This window comes from Lepus europaeus, chromosome 5 (assembly GCF_033115175.1).
Source record: "Lepus europaeus isolate LE1 chromosome 5, mLepTim1.pri, whole genome shotgun sequence".
In the NCBI taxonomy this organism is placed as follows: domain Eukaryota; kingdom Metazoa; phylum Chordata; class Mammalia; order Lagomorpha; family Leporidae; genus Lepus; species Lepus europaeus.
In genome coordinates this window covers 140,550,816-140,571,094 of record NC_084831.1, presented here as the reverse complement: position 1 = coordinate 140,571,094, position 20,279 = coordinate 140,550,816, and the positions used below count along the sequence as shown (strand labels likewise).

The 20,279-nt window shown below is 49.2% G+C and overlaps 1 protein-coding gene across 5 annotated transcripts in view; it reads left to right on the top strand.

The window, feature by feature from the left end:
• Window positions 1-20,279, top strand: part of PRKAG2 (protein kinase AMP-activated non-catalytic subunit gamma 2) — a 318,315-nt gene that overhangs the window by 279,090 nt on the left and 18,946 nt on the right. For 3 of the 5 annotated variants that reach the window (XM_062192881.1, XM_062192879.1, XM_062192882.1), the window contains one exon: window positions 2,337-2,443. In XM_062192881.1, the coding sequence (XP_062048865.1) occupies window positions 2,337-2,443 (107 nt within the window). The remainder of the gene's footprint in view (window positions 1-2,336; window positions 2,444-20,279) is intronic. The other 2 variants (XM_062192880.1, XM_062192883.1) reach the window with 1 other exon arrangement.

Below are 20,279 nucleotides of genomic sequence, written 5' to 3'. Positions count from 1 at the left end.
CCCAGGCTCAGTTATTGTGGACGTTTGGGGAGTGAACAAATGGAAGGTCTCTCTCTCAGTCTCAACTCCCTTCTCCACCCCCACATTGCTCCACTTTTCAAAAGAAAACATTTAAGAAAGTAAATATCCAGGTCTTTGTGGGCTGAGTGGAACTGTCAGAGAAGCCTCTCAGAGACAGTGTGGTAGAAACTGAACCATGATGACGGGTGAGGATTTAGTACACAGAACAGGGGAAGACGTTATGGCAGGCCAAGGGAAGGGGGTAGCATCCTGGCCAAGACACAGCTTTGGAATCGGGGGGCATCAGGTTCAGATGCCAGTTCCACACCTACTTGCTTTGTCCTTGAACTGAGGTCTAATGAAGGAAGTGACTGGACCAGGAAGAGATAGAAAAAGTATTCCAAGCAGAGGAGTTGTAGCTTCAGGCCCCATGGAAGGGTCTAGAAGCCCTTTGGCTGGAGAGAATTTCGGGCTAGGGTACTGTGATGGGTGAGGCTTGGGGAGGACAGGCCTTTCAAGGCCAGGTTCTTGGAGCTGCTTCACAGATTTTGCTTTCTTTCTAAAGTGGTTGGGAGCATTGGAGTGTTTCAGCGGACGCAGACTCCCATCTGGCAGTTCTGTCTGGGTGCAGTGTGGACAGCTGTTGAAGAGAGCAGTATGGAAAGCAGAGAGACCAGTCAGGAAGTTAGGGTGTACACTGGAAGTAGGGAGGTGGCCACAGAGGCGGCGAGAACTGGTGGATTTAAGAGAGACTTGGGGCATAGACCAGCAGGACGTGATACGTTGGTTGGGGTAAAGACAATGACAAGGACAACTGCTAGATTTCTGCATAATTGGTTGGGAGTCGGTGTCAGGCAGTTTACTTATAAATATGCCATAAATCCATTATGCATTGCAATTTTTTATTTAAATTGTCAATTAGCTTTGTTATAGAGATTTAAATAATAAAAAGACTTATTTGCCTGGGTAGTTTACAGTTTTGATGCTCTCTCTTCCCCTATATAGGTACCTATTTCCATATGGCATTTATTTAATTTTCTGTTGTGTATTCTTAGTACATAGTTACACAGGAGCTTTGCTTTCATTTTCTAAATCCTATGTTTGGGGCCAGCATTGTGGTGTAGTAGGTAAAAGCTGCTGCCTGCAACCCAGAATCCCATATGAGCACCAGTCTGTGTCCCAGCTGCTGCACTTCCGATCCAGCTCCCTGCTGCCCACATGGAAGATCTGAAAGAAGCTCCTGGCTCCTGGCTTTGGCCTGGCCCAGCTATAGCCATTGCAGCCATCTGGAGAGTGAACCAGCAGGTGGAAAATCTCTATCTTCTAGTCTCTTCCTCTTTCTCTAAATCTGACTTTCAAATAAATAAATAAAACCTTTTTAAAAATAAATAAACCTGGCCGGCGCCATTTCTTAACAGGCTAATCCTCCGCCTTGTGGCGCCAGCACTCCGGGTTCTAGTCCCAGTTGGGGCGCTGGATTCTATCCCAGTTGCCCCTCTTCCAGGCCAGCTCTCTGCTGTGGCCCGGGAGGGCAGTGGAGGATGGTCCAAGTGCTTGGGCCCTGCACCCGCATGGGAGACCAGGAGAAGCACCTGGCTCCTGGCTTCAGATCAGCGAGATGTGCCGGCCACAGCAGCCATTGGAGGGTGAACCAACGGCAAAAAGGAAGACCTTTCTCTCTGTCTCTCTCTCTCTCACTATCCATTCTGCCTGTCAAAAAATAAATAAATAAATAAATAAACCCTGTACTCTTTGACTTTGCTAACCTTGCTCATATAATGTATAAATGTTAAGTTTTTTTTCTTTTTTTAAAAAAGATTTATTTATTTGAAAGAGTTAGAAAGAGAGAGAGAGAGAGGTCTCCCATCCACTGGTTCACTCTGCAGGTGGCTGCAATGGCCGGGGCTGCACCAGGCCAAAGCCAGGAGTCAGAAACTAAATCGGTCTCCCACATGGGTGCAGGGCCCCAAGCACGTGCACAATGGTCTGCTGCTTCCCCAGGCACGTTAGCAGGGAGCTGCATTAGAAGTGAAGCAGTCGGGACTGGAACCGTTACTCATCGGGATGCTGTGTCGCAGGCAGCAGCTTAACTGGACACCACAGCTCTGGCTCCTGTTTTTTCCTTCTCAGCCTGAGTGCCCTCCATTTTTTTTCCTTGCCTTATTACCAGCAAGGAGCTTCAGCAAAGGGTTGAATACAATTAGGGAGAGTGCATATTCCTGCCTCGTGTTGGATCTTATGAGGAAAACATTTCATATTTTCCCTTAAGTCTGTTAGCGCCTGGTTCAGGGAGTTCTTTGCATGTTAGCTGATACATATTTTTTTTCTTCTTTCAGCAGAAGACTCAGAAAGCGGAGTTTACATGCGATTCATGAGATCACACAAGTGTTATGACATCGTCCCAACCAGTTCAAAGCTTGTTGTCTTTGATACTACATTACAAGTAAGTTGCATAGATTTTTCAGTATGTTTGGATAGTTTCTTTACACAGTATGTTATTATTTTTTTGAAGATTTATTTTATTTGAAAGACTGAATTACAGAGAGGAGTAAAGACAGAGAGAGGGGTCTTCCAACCACCGGTTCAATCCCCAAATAGCCATGATGGCCAGAGCTGAGCCAATCCAAAGGTGGGTCTCCCACATTGGGTGCAGGGGCCCAAGGACTTGGGCCATCCTCGGCTATTTTCCACGTACATTAGCAGGGACTTGGATCAGAAGTGAAGCAGCCGGGACTCGAACCACCGGAGCCCATAAGGGATGCTGGCACTGCAGGTGGGGGCTTTAACCCATTGTGCCACAGCACCAGCCCGTACCCAGTAATTTAAATCCAGCAATACCAGCAGACCTTTACTGAGTCCTTTCCAAATATCAAGCACTGTGCTGAGCTTTGGTCTGAACTCTCCGTCTCCATGGCATCCTTATGTAAAGAATGTGCTATCACCGTCTTCTTCCTACAGATAATGAAACCCAAATTCTAGAGTTCGAAACCTTAACACAAGGCTTAACCTACAAGTTCTAGAGCTTAAGGCCTTAGTGCACAGAGCTCAGGTATGACGGGGTCTGGGACTTGAGCACAAGTCTGTCTACTGTATGTGAGAGCCTAACTTCACTGTGGAAGTGTACCCCTCCCTAAGCATGTCCTGATGGATTTTAGTAGACTGCGTGATAAATAAATTTGAAATAATAGAGTTAAAAGAAGAAAAGGCCAAGGTAAATAGCTTTCAGGGAGTACTATATGGATCTCTTTTAAGAAAAATTTGAACCTGATCATTTTGGTATTAAAATTACTTTGTATCAATGTGACTTATGATCACATATGAAACATCCCAAATAATATGCTCAATGTATTGACCAAACTGCGTTCCATGAAATAACATACATGCCTGTGAATACTGTACACACCTGTGTAGTGCGCCTGTAGCGTGTGTATTTCTGTGTGAATTATCGGTAGGGTTGACTTCACTTGAGTTCCCCAGAAGTGGACGCTCAGCCAGGAACCCCTGGGCAGGTAGTTTACGAAGGGTGCGTTCCCAGGAGAAGCCCTGCAGGGGTTCTAGGGCAGGGCCGGAAACAAGGTGCAGTGAAGGGTGGCCTCGAGCTGAGCCCTCAGAGGGCCCTGGGCTGTGTGGAGCCCCTGAGAGTCCGTCCCATTGTCCTCCACAGCCCTGCCCTAGTGGAGCCTTCCCAGGCCATCCCGGAAGACGCCGCCCAGGCTCTTCCAGCTTCCTCCCAGCCCCTCAAGCCTCTCGCGGGCCCTTGCAGCCAGGGTCTGCCTTGGCTCCCACATCTGCACGTGTGGCTCTTTCCCAGAGGACTCCCTGGGCTCTTGCATGCACCGTGCCTGGGTTCTGTGCCTGCCGCACAGGACTCTCAGGAAGGAGGAAGTGATTTTTTTTTTGTTTAGTTTCATTTCCCAGTTATTCTTACTAGTATATGAAATACAATGGATTTTTGTTAACTGGCTTTGTGTGTTGTGACTTCAGCAGGTGACCTTCAGTGTCCCTTTGAAAACCCTAAGCCTCTCTGACTATTTGACACAGGGAAGCATCCAAATACAGGGTTGCAGTAGGGACAGTGTGGAATCACTTTTAGGAAGTGTGGTTTATACATTTGCAACCAGGAATTTCAGGAGTGCAGTAACTAGACATTCTGAATTTCCAAAATAGACTGCTAGCTCGCCCCTCCCCCACCAAAGGCTCATTGCTTAAAGTACTCGCTCTGCTGACCCTTGGCGTTGCCGTCCACAGAAAAATAGGCGACAGCTGATCTGACGTGCTGTGTACCTGGCTCTTCCCTGCACCGTGCAGCTGACTTTCTCTAGAGTTTAGAGTTTAGCCCAAATGAGTAATACATGAGAAATGCGGTGCTCTTCAGATGTCAGAGGTCACTAGCCCAGCAAATATCACTTCCAAATTAGTAGGAGCTGTGTGCACATCACCTCCAGGAAGTCATTTATCCTGTGAGGCTCTAAGCTTGGAAGGAGTGACAATTTACTATCATGGAAATAGAGGAGAAAGTTGTTTGGAACTGGTTAAAGCAAAGTAAAAGATGTCTTTGAGGGGCTGGTGCTGTGGCGTAATGGGTTAAGCCGCAGCCTACGGCAGTGACATTCCATATGGGCACCGGTTCAGTCTGGCTGCACCGATCCAGCTCCTTGCAAATGCACCTGGGAAAGCAGCGGAGGATGCCCAGGTCCTTTGGCCCTTGCACCCACGTGGGAGACACAGAAGAAGCTCCTGACTCCTGGCTTTGATCTGGCAGCCCCAGCCACTGTGGCCATTTGGAGGTGAACCAGCAGATAAAGATCTCTCTTCTTCTCCCTATCTCATTGTAACTCCACCTTTCAAATAAATTGTTACCAAAAAAAAAAAAAAAAAGGCTTTTTAAAAATATTTATTTATTTATTTTGAAGTCAGAGTCACACAGAGAGAGAGAGAGGCAGAGAGAGAGAGGTCTTCCATCGTTGATTCACTCCCCAATTGGCCGCAATGACCAGAGCTGTGCTGATCCGGAGCCAGGAGCCTTTTCTGGGTCTCCCATGCGGGTGCAGTGGCCCAAGGACTTGGGCCATCTTCTACTGCTTTCCCAGGCCGCAGCAGAGAGCTGGATCAGAAGTGGAGCAGCCAGGTCTCAAACTGGTGCCCATATGGGATGCCAGCACTGCAGGCAGCAGCTTTACCACAGCGCCGGCCCCACAATGTCTTTTGAAAAGAAGAGACGTGAGTATTCTCTAGATACGGATCACAATACTAGTCATAGAGCCACCCTCAAAAGCTAAGAAAGCAAAAAGGGAAACAGCACAGGGGTGGCAGGGTCCCGGGACCAGCCCAGTGTCCATCACTGAGAGCCTGGTTAAATGAACTCCAGTGTGGACCTAGTGGAATGCCTGTAGCTGTAAATAAAAGCAAAGCAAAGTTGTCACAGATATATTTAGATTTTAATTTTTAAAAAAGGCCATCTTCAGAGCACTGCATACAATGACAGGTTACTCTGAAGGCACAGAGCATTTGAGCCAAACTGGACCAGGGAGCAGAGTCGGCCGTTTGTAAGGAAGCTGAGAAGAGGGGATCTACGCCAGAAGTAGGAGAACGGAGCAGACACACTGGGAAGAGTGGGAATGAGCAGTGTGCTGCCCCCAGAATGGGGGAGAGAGGAATTCCCCTAAGTTCAGCACTGTAATCAGCCTAAGGATGTGTCTGAGAAAGTGGAACTTCAATGGACAACTTCAGGTTCTGCAGCTGGGGGACTGTCCTCACCTCAGTCCTCTAGAGCCACCTTGTGCTGTTGGCCAAGCCCAGTTTTCCCTGTTGGCTGCTGCTGCACGAGGAGCTGCCCGGAGACTGGACGAGGGAGAGGGAGGCCTGGGTGCCAGAGCAGCCTCCTCACACCCCAGGGCCTGGCGAGCACCGTGTGCACCTGAGAGCGGAGCTCCGCTAACCCCTGCTTGGGGACCAGACCGCATTCGCGATGGCGAGCTCAGGTTGCATTGTCACTTAGCATCCACGGTTAGTTGCTCCGTGTCGGTCAGGGCCCGGTACTCAGCCAGGAGCTGCTTCCCGAGAGGAAAATCACCTGCAGGCAAGGCCCTCGTGGTCTTGGATTTCGCCCCAGATCCCTCAGCATTTGCCCTGTGAATTTCTGTTGGTGGGAGCACTGTATAGCACCCCTAGACTGCTGTGGAGAACCAGCCTGATCCTGCTGTGGTCCCCTCTGGAAATAGCTTTTAGAGTCACTCAGTACACATGTCAGAGTCACACATGCAAATGTACCTGTTGCGTCTAAAAGACCACCTCACGTTATGTGGCGACAGGAGCCACAATTTGAACTTTACCTTGGGGGCCTCTGTATGTTCCAGGCCATTCTGGGGCATCAGACCCTACAGTTCTGTGGGGTCTGTCCCTCACCTTCTGGTTTTTTTGTTTTGTTTTTATTTATTTTTTTTTTTGACAGGCAGAGTTAGTGAGAGAGAGAGACAGAGAGAAAGGTCTTCCTTCCATTGGTTCACCCCCCAAATGGCCGCTACGGCCAGTGTGCTGCACCGATCCGAAGCCAAGAGCCAGGTGCTTCCTCTGGTCTCATGTGGGTGCAGGGCCCAAGGACCTGGGCCATCCTCCACTGCATTCCCGGGCCACAGCAGAGAGCTGGCCTGGAAGAGGAGCAACCGGGACTAGAACCTGGGGTGCCGGTGCCGCAGGCAGAGGATTAGCCTAGTGAACTGCGTCACCGGCCCGCTTTCTGGCTTGCATGTCTCTCCGAGGCATCTAAAGCCCTGGTACTTCCTGCCTGCCAGGTCCTGCCAGCACATGCCCTCTGTGTCGGGGGCCCTGTGATGATCTGGGGAGTGTGAAGGTGATGGACTTCTGCAGGCCACAGCAGGGTGCAGCCTGGAGAAAGCATACTGTGGCCGGGGAAGCAGACTGCGGAGGGTCCTTGTAGGCTGTTCTGTCTGGGCAGTGGCTGCAGGTCCCCTAGATATACATTGTGAGCAACCATGACAGTCCTGGGTACGCAGTACTCTCTAGTCCTTCTCAAAGATGCAGTCACGAGCCAGGCAGGCCGTCTCCCGGGGCCCTGATGGTGAACCGCCCGGCTCTGCAGGGTCCCTCGGTGGAACGCCAGCCTCTGGGCTTGCCCCAGGGATGCTCCATTGCATCGCTTCACAGCCTCGTACCAAGAGCAAGTTCCAGAGGCTTCCTTTGGAGCCGTGGCCCCCAGTTTGACCAACAGACCATGGTGGCGGTTTGGGTTCTAGGGATTGGCATCCATGCAGAGCCAGTGTCCAGTAACTCTGAGAAGTCTGCATGGCTTTTTGCACGCCCCTATGGTTAGGACTAGGATGAAGAAGAATGGTGTGGGGGCAGTGGGAGGGGCCAGCGCTGCCAGCTTCTTCCCCAGGGAGAGTGAGACTGGGGGCTGGCTCAGGTCTGCACCCCCGGTGAGAGGACTGGACTCTCCAGTTTGATGGTTCAAGTTAGATTTTAGTCCTACCTTCAGAGTTTTTCTTGTATATAGATCAAGTGCTATTTTAGAAGGCTGTGCACCTGTTTCATTGTTAGGGACACTGTAGTCAGTTAGCTACCACCAAAGTCCCCTGTGTTCGGAACTTTCATTCCTGGTTGCCCACATTGGTACCTGTGCCTGCCTTGTCGTTCACAGAAGTCCCAGCACCTGCCCCCTGCTACTGGGCAAGGTCTGGGCAATGACTGGGCAAGGTCATTCCCATTGGAATCAGTGAGGCCATCCCTGCAGGGTCCACAGCCCATGCTTGGCCAACAGAGCACAGCCAGCCTGGAGCTTTTCAGGGAAAAGGGGCTCCTTGTTGTGCTGCCGCGGAAGCTCTGGAGCCACAGGCCATGACCTGAACTGGCCATTCTCTCCATGTGTGCTCCAGTGCACTCACACCAAGCCCTGTGGTCCATGGGGCTGGCTGGGTGGCCCCTGGGGGGTGGCATCACAGCCCCACGTGATGAATTGGTGCGTCATGATGCCACAACTTTGCCCTAGGTTACAGGAATCTGATTTCCCCTTGACAGAGTTCGGCACTGTGTTCGGGCCCGAGCACACAGGAGCCCAATCCCAGATCTGTTTCTGAGAACCACTGCTGGTGCCAACTTCTCTGCCAGGAGACAGAAGCCATACTGGCTATTTGAACAGAAATTTAACAAACAGCTGTTGGTTGGTTGTAGCTTTGCTGAGTGCCTGAAAGGATAAAGACCTCTAAGGCAGTACTGTGAAGTTCTGATTTCTGGACTGGCAGCTTCAGCATAAGCTAGAAACCTACAAAATGCTTGTTGTCAGGCCCCTCCAGACCTGCTGACTCGGGCACTTGGGGTGAGACCAGGGGGTGCATGTTTTACCGGGACTTTGAGTGACAGTCATGTACAGTGTCAGCCACGCTGTAGGGTGCCGTAGGGAAGTAAGAGGGACCCCACGGTGTGCCTCTGGCTGGTGCTTGTGTGTCTGGGTGGGAGTGGGGGCTCGAAGAAGCTCCTGTGCATGATGAAGAAATGACAGACTGGCTCGGCTGCTGCTCTGAGGAGGAAGTGGGTCCCCAGGTGAGGCGGAGCCGGCTCAGCACCTACAGGCTCAGCGGGCAGACTGGAAAGCCCGCAGGTCGCAGGCAGGAAGAAGCAGGTCCCCCCTCCTCCAGCTCTGAGTCCCTCACTCGCCTCCCTGATGGAGCCTGAAGTAGAACCAGCTGGCAGTGCCAAATGTTGTCTCCAAGTCCCAGCTTCAGAGTCAAGCTGGAGCGGCAGGCTTGTAGCAAAGAAACAATAACTTGATCGTAATCGCTGGCGCAGTAGAGAAGGAAGACGCTTCCCATTCCCTTCCCAAAAAGCCCGAGAGCTCAGAGAGCAGGTACGCGTTAGTGGCTCTCAAAAACAAGTAAAAATGCATAATGGAATCATCACGTGCCAGGACTGGGGGCTTTAAACGGTAGCTTTGTTTTTAAATAAACTTTTAGCGTAGTTTTAGATTTATAGAAACACTGTCCAAGTTTATTTTTTTCCATTTTCCGTCAGTGTGGATACGCCCATCATAATAAAGGAGCCAGTGTTGATACCTTACTTTTAACTGGTCTGTTCGACACTGAGGTGGCCTCAGTTTTTCCCGGATGTTGTTCTTCCTGCTTGAGGATCCACCTGGGTTACTGTGACATGGGGTCTTCATGTGCTCGTTTCCTCTGGGTCTGACGGTTTCTCAGACTTCCCTTGGCTTTGACAGCCTGATGGTTTTTCAGGAGCATGGGTCAGGTACGTCGTCGAGTGCCCTGTGTTGAGATTTGCCTGATGTGTTTCCCGTAGTTAGACTGGAAACGAGGGTTTTGGGCATGAAAGTGCCCTTTTCTTCTTGCCATCCTACACCCATGTGACTCACCTGGCCCAGGTACTGGCAGGTGTCTTTGCCGTAAGGTTACATTTGTTCTTCGCTCTGTACCGTGGTCTCTGGGACAAAGTCACTGTCCACAGCCCACACTTAAGGGGTGGGGAGTCAGAGTCTACCTGCTTAGGAGCATAGCATCTGCACGGATCAGGGGGGTTTTGAGCTGGGGAGACTGTCTTCTCCCCTCTTCTACTCATTGATTCAGTCGTTTATTTCAGTACGGACTGAGGAGTATTCATTTTATACTTTCGGTTACGATCCAACACTAAACTACTATTGTGTGGCTTAAATTATTCCAGATAATACAATTTTTAATATTGCCATTGAAATAAAAATAGGCAGGTGTCCAGATAAGTACCTATTAGTAAGCACTGTTGTGTATGTGTGTGTGTGTGTGTGTGTAAGTAGGAAATACAGAATGAAGAGCATATAATCAAAAACAAGTTTAAAGAAGGGCATGAATGGAAGGGGACTTCCCAGTACAATCCTAGCTGAGGGTCAAAACTGAGATGCACAGAGGAGAGGAAGCGCTCGGTTGTGTTAAAAGCAAGAAGGAATGCCGTTGTTCAGGATCGTTGCTGCTGCTGGTGCGAGGGAAGGTGAAACTCCCAGCTCAGGTTGTGCTGGTTTCCCTGTCAGAGAATGAGCTGCACAAGGGAAAAGGGAGCGTACACCGCGGTGGGAGGGGAGCGAGCCCACGACGTTGGAGATCATAGGAGAGTGCCCGCCTGCACTATCCAGGTCTGACTGCTAGTCCAGACTGACCCTGTGTCTGTCATAAGGGAATTTAGAAAGGACGTCTCAGAATTGTTCATGATGCTGGGAGAATGGTGATGAAGGTGGGGTGAGCCCCGGTTGAGGTTGTGAATGAATGGGGTGTCCCCAGGGATTAACGTGCTGGTCCTCTCCTGAGTGTTCTGTAGATGTGGTGATACCAGGACAGCCGTGTGCGAGTGTCAGCTGGAGAGCTGGCAGAGCCTTGGGTGATGCCCTTGTGGATAAGATGCAGAAGTGTAATTTGACAGCGCACTCAGTGCATTAGCAGCCCATTACTGAACCTTAAGAGGGTGTTAATTAAACCTCAGTAACCTGCAGGAAGCTGATTGTTTGGATACCTCTGTGGACCATTAAAAAACCACTCATGCCCTCACGTTCCGGCTGCTCCTCACTTCACGCAGGTGCAGCGGCGCGGCACTCACCTCAGGCCCTCTCTGTGTGCCTGTGGCTGCCTTAGCCGGGGCAGGACAGGAGCCAGTGGACAGCTGCTTCGCCCTGTCCTTGGGGCGGGCTGTCCTCGGAGGACTCCAGGCTGCCCACGCCTTGGCTGACTCAGAAGCACCTCTTTGTGCTGACTCACCCTCCTGGCTGTGTCCTTCCTGCCACCAGCACTCCTGCATCCTGGCATCACATTCCCAAATAAGCTGCATGGTGGCGAGCTCTGCCTTCCAGGGAATGCACGCCGAGAAACTGGTGATACCCTGACGACTCTTGTCCTCTGAGCTCCTCGCCGTTTGGAGCTGTGACAGAAACTGATTGTGTAGGTGGCATCATCTGCTTTACGGGAGACTTGAAGCCAGGAGGGAATGGCTAATAATAATTAATACCCAGAAGGCTTCTTCCAATAAGCTAAATGTGCTTAGGACTAATCAGTAAGCATCCGGTGTCCGGAACAGAGGAAATGGCGGTCCATGAGCATTCCAGAAGAGTGGAACTGGGGCTCTGCTGGAGCGTGTGCTGTCACCGGAACAGACGGCGGACTCTTGGCTAATTCAGAAATCTTCCGATTTCTTTATCAATAGTGTTAAACGTCAAGTGTTAGAAAAAAGCTTATAGCAAAAAAGGCAGTCTCATCTTCCTTGTCGTATTCCCCCAAACACCCCACAGCGCTGCTGAACTAAACACAAACACGTACTTAGTCCGTAACACTTCCCAGGAAAAGGTGCCTGGGCGTTTACTGCCTGAAATCTAGGTGTCCCTTACGCTCGATCCAGTTCCGTAATGGAGATCATTTTTCCTAAGAGCTTTGAAGGCGTCAGTCCATTACTCTGGCCAGCAGCATTGCTGGAAAGCAGTCTTTTATTTGGGATTTTATTTCATAAGTTCCTGTCTGAAGCTTTTGGGGCTTTCTCTTTCTACCTGGTCTCCAGCCCCCCAAGAGTGTGCCTGTGGTCCCCTGGGCTGCTGCGTGCCGGCACTCACATTGTGCAGTGCTGTGTTGCTTCTGTTCCTCCCTCTGTCATTTTCCTCCTATGGCTTCCTTTTTTCTAGAACTTCCATTGGCAGAACTTAGACATGCTGAATTAATCTTTAATTTTTTAAAAAATATTTATTTATTTGAAAGAGTTACACAGAGAGAAGAGGAGAGGCAAAGAGAGAGACATCTTCCACCCACTGGTTCACTCCCCAGATGGCCACAATGGCCGGAGCTGTGCTGATACAAAGCCAGGAGCTTCCTCCAGGCCTCCCGTGTGGGTGCAGGGGCCCAAGGACTTGAACCATCTTCCACCGCTTTCCCAGGCCATAGCAGAAAGCTGGATCAGAAGTGGAGCAGCCGGGACTTGTACCGGCGCCCATATGCCCATAGCCTCACCCTCTACACCACAGTGCCGGCCCCTAATCTTTAATTTTTAAAAAGATTTATTTATTTGTTTATTTATTTGAAAGGCAGAAACAACAGAGAAAGTGGGAGAGACATAGAAAGCTCAATCTTCCATCCTCTCATTCACTCTCCAAATGACCACAATGGCCAGGGTTGCGCCTGGCTGAAACCAGGAGCCTGGAATTCCATCCAAGTCTCCCACACAGGTGGCAGGGGCCCAAGCACTTGAGCCATCCGTGGCTGCTTTCCCAGGCATATCAGCAGGGAGCTGGATTGGAAGCGGAACAACTGGGACTCCAACTGGCTTTACCCCCTTTGCCAAAATACCAGTCTCAATCTTTAATGTTTTTATCTGGTCTTTTTTTTTTTTTTTTTCTCTTTCTCTATATTTATGTTCAACTTTTTTGGAATTTTTTTTCTTAATCTTTCTAAAAAGATACACAGAAAACTAGGAGGTGTGTGACTTCACCACCCAGGGTCTTGGCCCGTGACCGCCCACTCGTTCATAGTTCAGACTGAGCACCAGAACTGGCACAGCCCCGCTGTGTACAGTGGGTGGCTTCAGTGAGCAGCGCCAGGCCAGCCACCATTCCAGATGTCCCTCTCTGTGCATTGTACTCCTGGAGCAACTCAGCTTCTCCAGAAAGTAATTCCGTGGCGCTGGTGGTAGTGGTAGGTGGCTGTGCCATCACCAGATTTGAAACAGCCTCCTATTTTCTTGTTGGGCCCTCTCTCTCCCCTGCCAAGGTCTCCAGGAGGGGTCAATGTGGCCCTGGCCCCACCTTACACGGAGCCTTGGGCGTTGCCTCTTCCTCTTTGTCTGTCAGCCGCTGCTCCCGCCACTCTCGTTTTCGGTAGCATTTGGTCCCTGAGTGGCTCTTCGTTTGTTATATTTTTAACTTGTATTCTGTAGTTTGAGATAGTTTTTCAATTCGGGGAGTACAAGGGAAACTCCAGAAATAACAGAAGGGGCGTGCATTATATTAGTACTGCGAGAGTAGAGGGGAGGGACAGGTCTGTTTGGAGTAGAGAGGTGTGGGTAGGTTCTGTTCCGGAGTCAGACGTTGAGGATGAGCAGGTTTCGGTAGAAGGAACGGCGTGGCAGAAGGAGTGGAAGGAGAGTTTGAGGAGCGAGATGCAGCTGTGCAGGAACAGCTGGGGCCGGGTCACAAAGGTTCTTGAAGACCGTTCTTACGAAGCTGGACGCCAGGTGGGCGTTTGGTACAGCAGTGGAGGCGCTGCCTGACACCCATATTCCACATCAGAATGCCTGCCCGGCTCTGCTCCGGATTCCAGCTTCCTGCTAATACACAGCTCGGGAGGCAGCAGGTGGTGGCTCAAGGACTTGGGTCCCTGCCACCCATGTGGGAGACCCGGATGGAGTTCCTGGCTCCTGGCTTTGTCCTGGCCCACCCCCAGCTGTTGTGGGCATTTGGGGAGTGACCAGTGGATGAAAGATCTCTGTGTCTCTCTTTGTCTCCCTGCCTTTGAAATAAAATGAAAATGAATTTAAAAGTTAAAAGAAAAAGAAAGTGAACCCTTTATGTAGAGGATAGATGCCGTCAGGGTATTATTAAATCCACCTGACAAGCTTTGACATAACAATTTATTAAGAGACGGGCACTGGGATGCAGTGGGCTAAAGCCACCACTTGACGTGCCCACACCTCCTATCAGAGTGTCTTGGACCAAGCCCTACCTTCTCATCTAGCTTCCATGTGTGGGCCTTTGGGAGCGAACCAGCAAATGGGGAAGAATTCTCCGTTCCCCTCTTCAGTAAATAAAGTTAAGTAAGGAGACGGAGCAGGGCCGTGCTGAGGCACATGGTTAGCCCAGCAGTAGAACACCGTGTCCCACACTGGAGGGCCTGGGTCAGTTCCCGTCCCCAGCTCCTGATGCCAGCTGCCCACTGATGCACACTCTGGGATGCAGCTGTGTGGGCTCGAGTGATTACATTCCTGCCACCCGCATGGGAGACCTGGGCTGAGCTCCTAGGTCCCGGCTGAGCCAATTCAGCTAGTATTTGGGGACTGAACTAAGGGGTAGGATTTCTCTCCTGAAATTAAAAAAAAAAAGAGAGAAACACTCATGTCACACAGTCATTTCCTTTGATTTGATTTGCAGTACCCGTGAGACTTTTAGTGACTTTGCATCAGGTAAAGTGGCAGGTTAGTCAGAGAACTTATCATGAGGAAGCAAAATATTTTTTTCCTAAAAAATATTTTTTCTGAAATAAGTCATTATATTTGAGTGGCGCTGTAGCGTAGTGGGTAAAGCTACCACCTGCAGTGTGTGGGAAACCTGGAGGAAGCTCCTGGCTTCGGATCGGCCCAGCTCCAGCCATTGTGGCCATTTGGAAAATGAACCAGCAGATGGAAGACCTCCCTCTCTTTGCCTCTGCCTCTCTGTAACTCTGCCTTTCAAATAAATAAATAACTCTTAAAAAATTAAATCACTGCTTATGTTGCTGTCATTTTTTAAGTCTGAAGTTTAGTAGTATGAAAATGTCAATTAAAATAACTGCTGGCAGGCGCCGCTGCTCACTAGGCTAATCCTCCACCTTGCGGTGCCGGCACACCGGGTTCTAGTCCGGGTCAGGGCGCCGGATTCTGCCCTGGTTGCCCCTCTTCCAGGCCAGCTCTCTGCTGTGGCCAGGGAGTGCAGTGGAGGATGGCCCAAGTGCTTGGGCCCTGCACCCCGTGGGAGACCAGGAGAAGCACCTGGTTCCTGGCTTCGGATCAGCACGGTGCGCCGGCCGCAGCACGCCAGCCACGGCGGCCATTGGAGGGTGAACCAATAGCAAAGGAAGATCTTTCTCTCTGTCTCTCTCTCTCTCTCACTGTCCACTCTGCCTGTCAAAAAATAAATAAATAAATAATAACTGCTAGGGGGCCGGCGCTGTAACATAGAGGATAAAGCCACCGCCTGCAGTGCTGGCATCCCATATGGGTGCTGGTTCATATCCCAGCTGCTCTACTTCTGATCCAGCTCTCTGCTACGGCCTGGGAAAGCAGTAGAAGATGGCCCAAGTCCTTGGGCCCCTGCCCCCACATGGGAGACCTGGAAGAAGCTCCTGTCTCCTGGCTTCGGATTGGCACAGCTCCGGCCGTTGTGGCCACTTGGGAGTGAACCAGAGGGTGGAAGACCTCTCTCTCTCTCTCTCTCTCTCCCTCTCCCTCCCTCTCCCTCCCTCTCTCCCTCCCTCCCTCCCCGCCTCTCCTCTCTCTGTGTAACTCTGACTTTCAAGTAAAATAAATAAATCTTTAAAAAAATAACTGCTAGACCTAATGTGATATTTGTTTAAAGTGTAAATGTTAGCTATGAAAATCAGGTATTGGGGCTGGTATTGTGGCATAGCTGGTAAAGCCGCTGCCTGCAATGCCAGCATCTCATATGGGTGCCAGTTTGTATTTGGCTGCTCCATTTCTGATGCAGCTCCTTGCTAATGGCCTGGGGAAAGCAGCAGAAGATGGCTCAGGTGTCTAGACTCCTACCACTCATCTAACTGAAACTCCAGGCTCCTGACTTCTGCCTGGCCCAGCCCCAGCCGTTGTGGCCATCTAGGGAGTAAACCAGCACTGTCTTCTGTCTCTCCCTCTCTCTAGCTCTTTTTTTTTTTTTTAATTTTTTTAAAGACTTATTTATTTGAAAGTCAGAGTTACACAGAGAAGGAGAGGCAGAGAGAGAGAGAGGTCTTCCACCCGCTGGTTCACTCCCCAAGTGGCCGCAACATACTGAGCTACGCTGATCCGTAGCCAGGAGCCAGGGGCTTCCTCCACGTCTCCCACGTGGGTGCAGGGGCCCAAGGACTTGGGCAATCCTCCACTGCTTTCCCAGGCCATAGCAGAGAGCTAGATCAGAAGTCAAGCAGCCGAGACTTATGGGCACCCATATGGGATGCTAGTACTGCAGGCAGCGGCTTTACCTGCTGTGCCACAGCGCCAGCCCCTTTACTGTACCTTCTAACCAGTTATTTTTGTTTGTCCATGAAGCTCAGTCACTTGTGTCTGGAAGGTAATTGGTTCCCTGGGTATAACAGACCCTTCCAGAAGTTTCTAGAAATGAGTGCCCTGAAGGAAGGACTCCTCAATTGGCTCTCACACATGCAGAGTTTAGATCCATTCAACTCATAGCCCGTCTAGAGAAAGGCTCTCCGTGGTAGGATCCCAGGTTGTATGTAGCATTCTCTTGGTTTTCCGCATTCGTGACAGTTGTGATTAAATCATGCAGTGAGTGCCCAGAATGACATTTAATTAGTGTCTGGTCTGTCGCATTGCTTATGTTTATTTTTCCTATGTGTTATTCTTTTATGCCTTCCTTCTTCGTTTGATTGCACTTTTTGCCTCAGCTCTTCAGTTTTGCATTCTTTTACTAATCTTTTGGATATTACCATATGGATTATGATATACTTCCCATCTTACAATACTTTCACCATCTCCCTAGCAGTGCAAAATGTCATCTAACAGCTTTAACTTCGTTAACCCCTCTCCTTCCCTGTGTGTTGTCACTGGTGTATATTTTGCTTCCATATGTGGCTTACAACCTGTTCTACAGGATATTATTTCTCCGGTTTCAAACACCCATTGTTTATCTGCTTACCCACATCCCCTCCTTCCTGGCGCTCATTTCCTCCTGAGCCCTGTGCAGCTCTGGAGCCTCCCTCCGGCAGCATCCAGAAACCCCGTGTCATCCCATGGTTTGCTTGGCAACAGTTTTCTCAGCTTCTGTTTGTCCAAAAAAAAAAAAAAAAAAAAACCACTTAACTGAGCCAGTCCTTTTTGAAGGGTGTTTTTGCTGGACGTACACTCTAGGTTGGCAGAACTTTTGTCTTTCAGCATCTTAAAGTTTTCTTTCTGATGTCTTCTAGCTTTCACAGTTCTGTTGCAAAAGTCCCCATCAGTCTGATTGTCACTTTTCTGAAAGTTAATGATGAGTCTTTTGTCCTCTGGTTGGCTTGTTCTTTTGTCTTTGGTTTTCAGCAACTTGTCTGTGACGTTCTTAGGTGTCATTTTCTTTGTATTTATCCTGCCTGTGGTTTATTTTTTTAACTCCACTTTTCTGTTGAAATATATCTGCTCGAAGATGATTTGGAAAAAGCCCTCAGAAAAATTCCGGAATTAATGTGGATCTCAGTGCATGTACTGATTTCTCCTTCCAGAGTTACAGCTCCCTTCTTGACAAGTGAGTGACAGGGCCCCAGGAAACAGCAGGTTAAGCTGATGCTTGGGATACCCGATCACATATCATGGTGCCTGGGCCCAAGTCCCGCCTCTGCCTCCCGTCAGCTTCCTGCTGATGTGCATCCTGGGAAGCAGCAGGTGATGGCCCAGACACTTGGGCCCCTGCCACCCAAGTGGCAGACCCAGATGGAGTTCCTTGCTCCTGGCTTCTGCCTGGCCCAGCTCCAGCTGTTGCAGACATTTGGGCGGTGAACCGCCAGATAGAAGGTCTCTTTCTGCATCTACGTCTCTCGCTGTCTCTCTGCCTTTCAAATAAATAAAAACAAATCAATAAACTTTGAAAAATGTGTAGCCCCTGAGCCCTGCCTCTGTTGATGCACTCCAGTGCTTTCAAGTGGTGTGTCATTGTTTCTGTACACCTCTTTCGTTTCCAGCTGTTTCGTTGTGGCCAAACTCAAACCTTCCAGGAGTAGCCTTTCAGTAGCATGACCACTTAGAGTTTCATGAATCATCCCAACTAGTAATTTTCATTGCTACATGTTCTGATGTTGTGAAATATTTATTTATTTTATTTATTTAAAAGGCAGAGAGAGAGACAGAAGTTTCCCATCTATTGCTTCACTCTCCAAATACCGACCATGTGGGTGGTAAGAACTTGAGCCGTCACCTTGCTGCCTCCCAGGAAGCTGGGATCAGGAGCAGAGCTGGGACTTGAACCCAAGCACTGTGATATGGCATGCAGCAACCCAAGTGGCACCTTAGCCTTCACACCAGACTCTACAGCTAAGTCTCTTATTCTGAAGAAAATAGCTTATGGTTTTAACGATTCCCTCCATTTCTGTCCTGTTCTAACCAGTTTAGAAAAACAACTAAGCTGATATTTAATGTATTTTAAAACCTATTTAGATGTGATTTTCCTTGTATTTTATCTTCTTTTTTTAAAGACAGAGTAAGAAAGAGAGAAGGGGATGAGGTGGGGGGATCTTCTGCCATTAGCTCACTCCTCAAATCGCCAAAACAGTCAGATCTGGACAGGCCAAAGCCAGGAGCCAGGAACGCCCTCCTGGTCTCCCACATGGGTGACAGGGCCCAAATACTTGGGCCATCATCCACTGCCTTCCCAGGCGCATAAGCAGGAAGCTGGATTGGAAGCAGAGTGACCAGGACTAGAACTGGCACTCCAGTACGGGATGCCAGCACTGCAAGCAACAACTAAACCAGCTGTGCCACGCCGGTCCCTTTTTATAATATTTTCTAAGCCCAGGATCAGGGATTGTCAAGGTATCATCCAGGTAGAAATGGAGACCATTCAAATCAGTGTACCATCCCTGGATACCGTATATTTACAAAACAGTATGACTACTTTATGATCCCTAGTACAAGGTGTGATTCAAAAATAGTTTTTCAATGTATGAGTGCCATTTAGTTAGATTTCTTAGCCGTATCATTGGGCTGGCTCTTCTTACCTCTTTTTCCCAGTTCTGTGCTGGTTCATCTATATATAGAGAGTCTGCTATACTCAGGACATGGTGCTGGGCTGGCTTAAGATAAATGTATACAGGCTGGTGCCGCGGCTCAGTAGGCTAATCCTCAGCCTTGCGGCGCCAGCACTCCGGGTTCTAGTCCCAGTCGGGGCGCCGGATTCTGTCCTGGTTTCCCCTTTTCCAGGCCAGCTCTCTGCTATGGCCAGGGAGTGCAATGGAGGATGGCCCAAGTACTTGGGCCCTGTACCCACATGGGAGACCAGGATAAGCACCTGGCTCCTGGCTTCGGATCAGCGCGGTGCGCGGGCCGTGGCGGCCGTTGGAGGGTGAACCAACGGCAAAAGGAGAACCTTTCTCTCTGTCTCTCTCTCACTGTCCACTCTGCCTGTCAAAAAAAAAAAAAAAAGATAAATGTATACAATAAATAATGCAACTTGCCATACCACAAAGTCCTTACATTTTTGTGTAGGTGAGCCGGGCATGTATGTAATTCTACATAAATGCAAATTATGTCACAAGAAAGGAAGAAATAGGTACTGAGTTCCTAGTCCTACAGTCTGCTCTGAGTTCTGCTCATTCTTACCCACTTCTTTTCACTATGAGGGGGTGTTTTTATTTTTAAGATTTATTCATTTATTCGAGAGGCAGAGTTACAGAGAGAAAAGACTTCCATCCACTGATTCACTCCCCAAATGGCCACAACGGCTGGAGCCGGGCTAGTCTGGAGCCAGTACCTGCTTCCTCCACGTCTCACACATGGGCACAGGGGCCCAAGCACTTGCACCATCTTCCACTGCTATCCCAGGCCATAGCAGAGAGCTGGATCAGAAGAGGAGCAGTCAGGACTAGAACCGGCACCCATATGGGATGCTGGCGCTTCAGGCCAGGGCTTTAACCCACTGCACCACAGCACCACCCCCTTTTTGTGATTCCTGATACAAGCTGGGGCTCAAAAATATTTTACCAATTTACGGTGCCACCAGTAATTTTATAACAGCACTTGCATTAGAAGTTGTAACTTGAAAACGTTGGTTTATTCAAATAGCTAAATGATACTTTAAGTTTGCTTTAGTTTGAATTTCTTGGGTTATTAATAAGCTGGAACTGCTTCCCCTATGTTTACTTGCTGTTTGTATTTAGAGGCTCATTTTCCACTGTTGGCTACTATTAAACCATCAAGGATGCCAGCTGAGGAGATGCCAACAGCTGCTTCTGAGTGCTTCCCAGCTGCCTGTGTTAACGTGCTCTGAGCAATGCCTGCCCCTTACTAAGCTGGCGGTGCATACTTGTCTCTAGAAGACAGAAAACCTAAGTGTCTCTTCTGTGCCTTTTCTTCCTCGAGGAAACGAGGAAGAGCATCTGTTGTTACTGAACATTACAAGAGCAAATCTTCAATTTAAGTAATTTGATATAACTTCACTGTCTTCAGATGAACTACTAATCACATAAAAGAGAAGTAGTGCATGTTTAATAACTTTGTATGGTTCTGATTATATAAAGTGTCTATGCAAGAGCTTTTAGATGCAATAAGAAACAAAATGTAAGTTAATTGCATTGTTTCAGGTTTGAAAAATAATCGCCAATCCCTAAATGACTAATTTAGGTATAATACAAAAGGATTTCTTACTAATG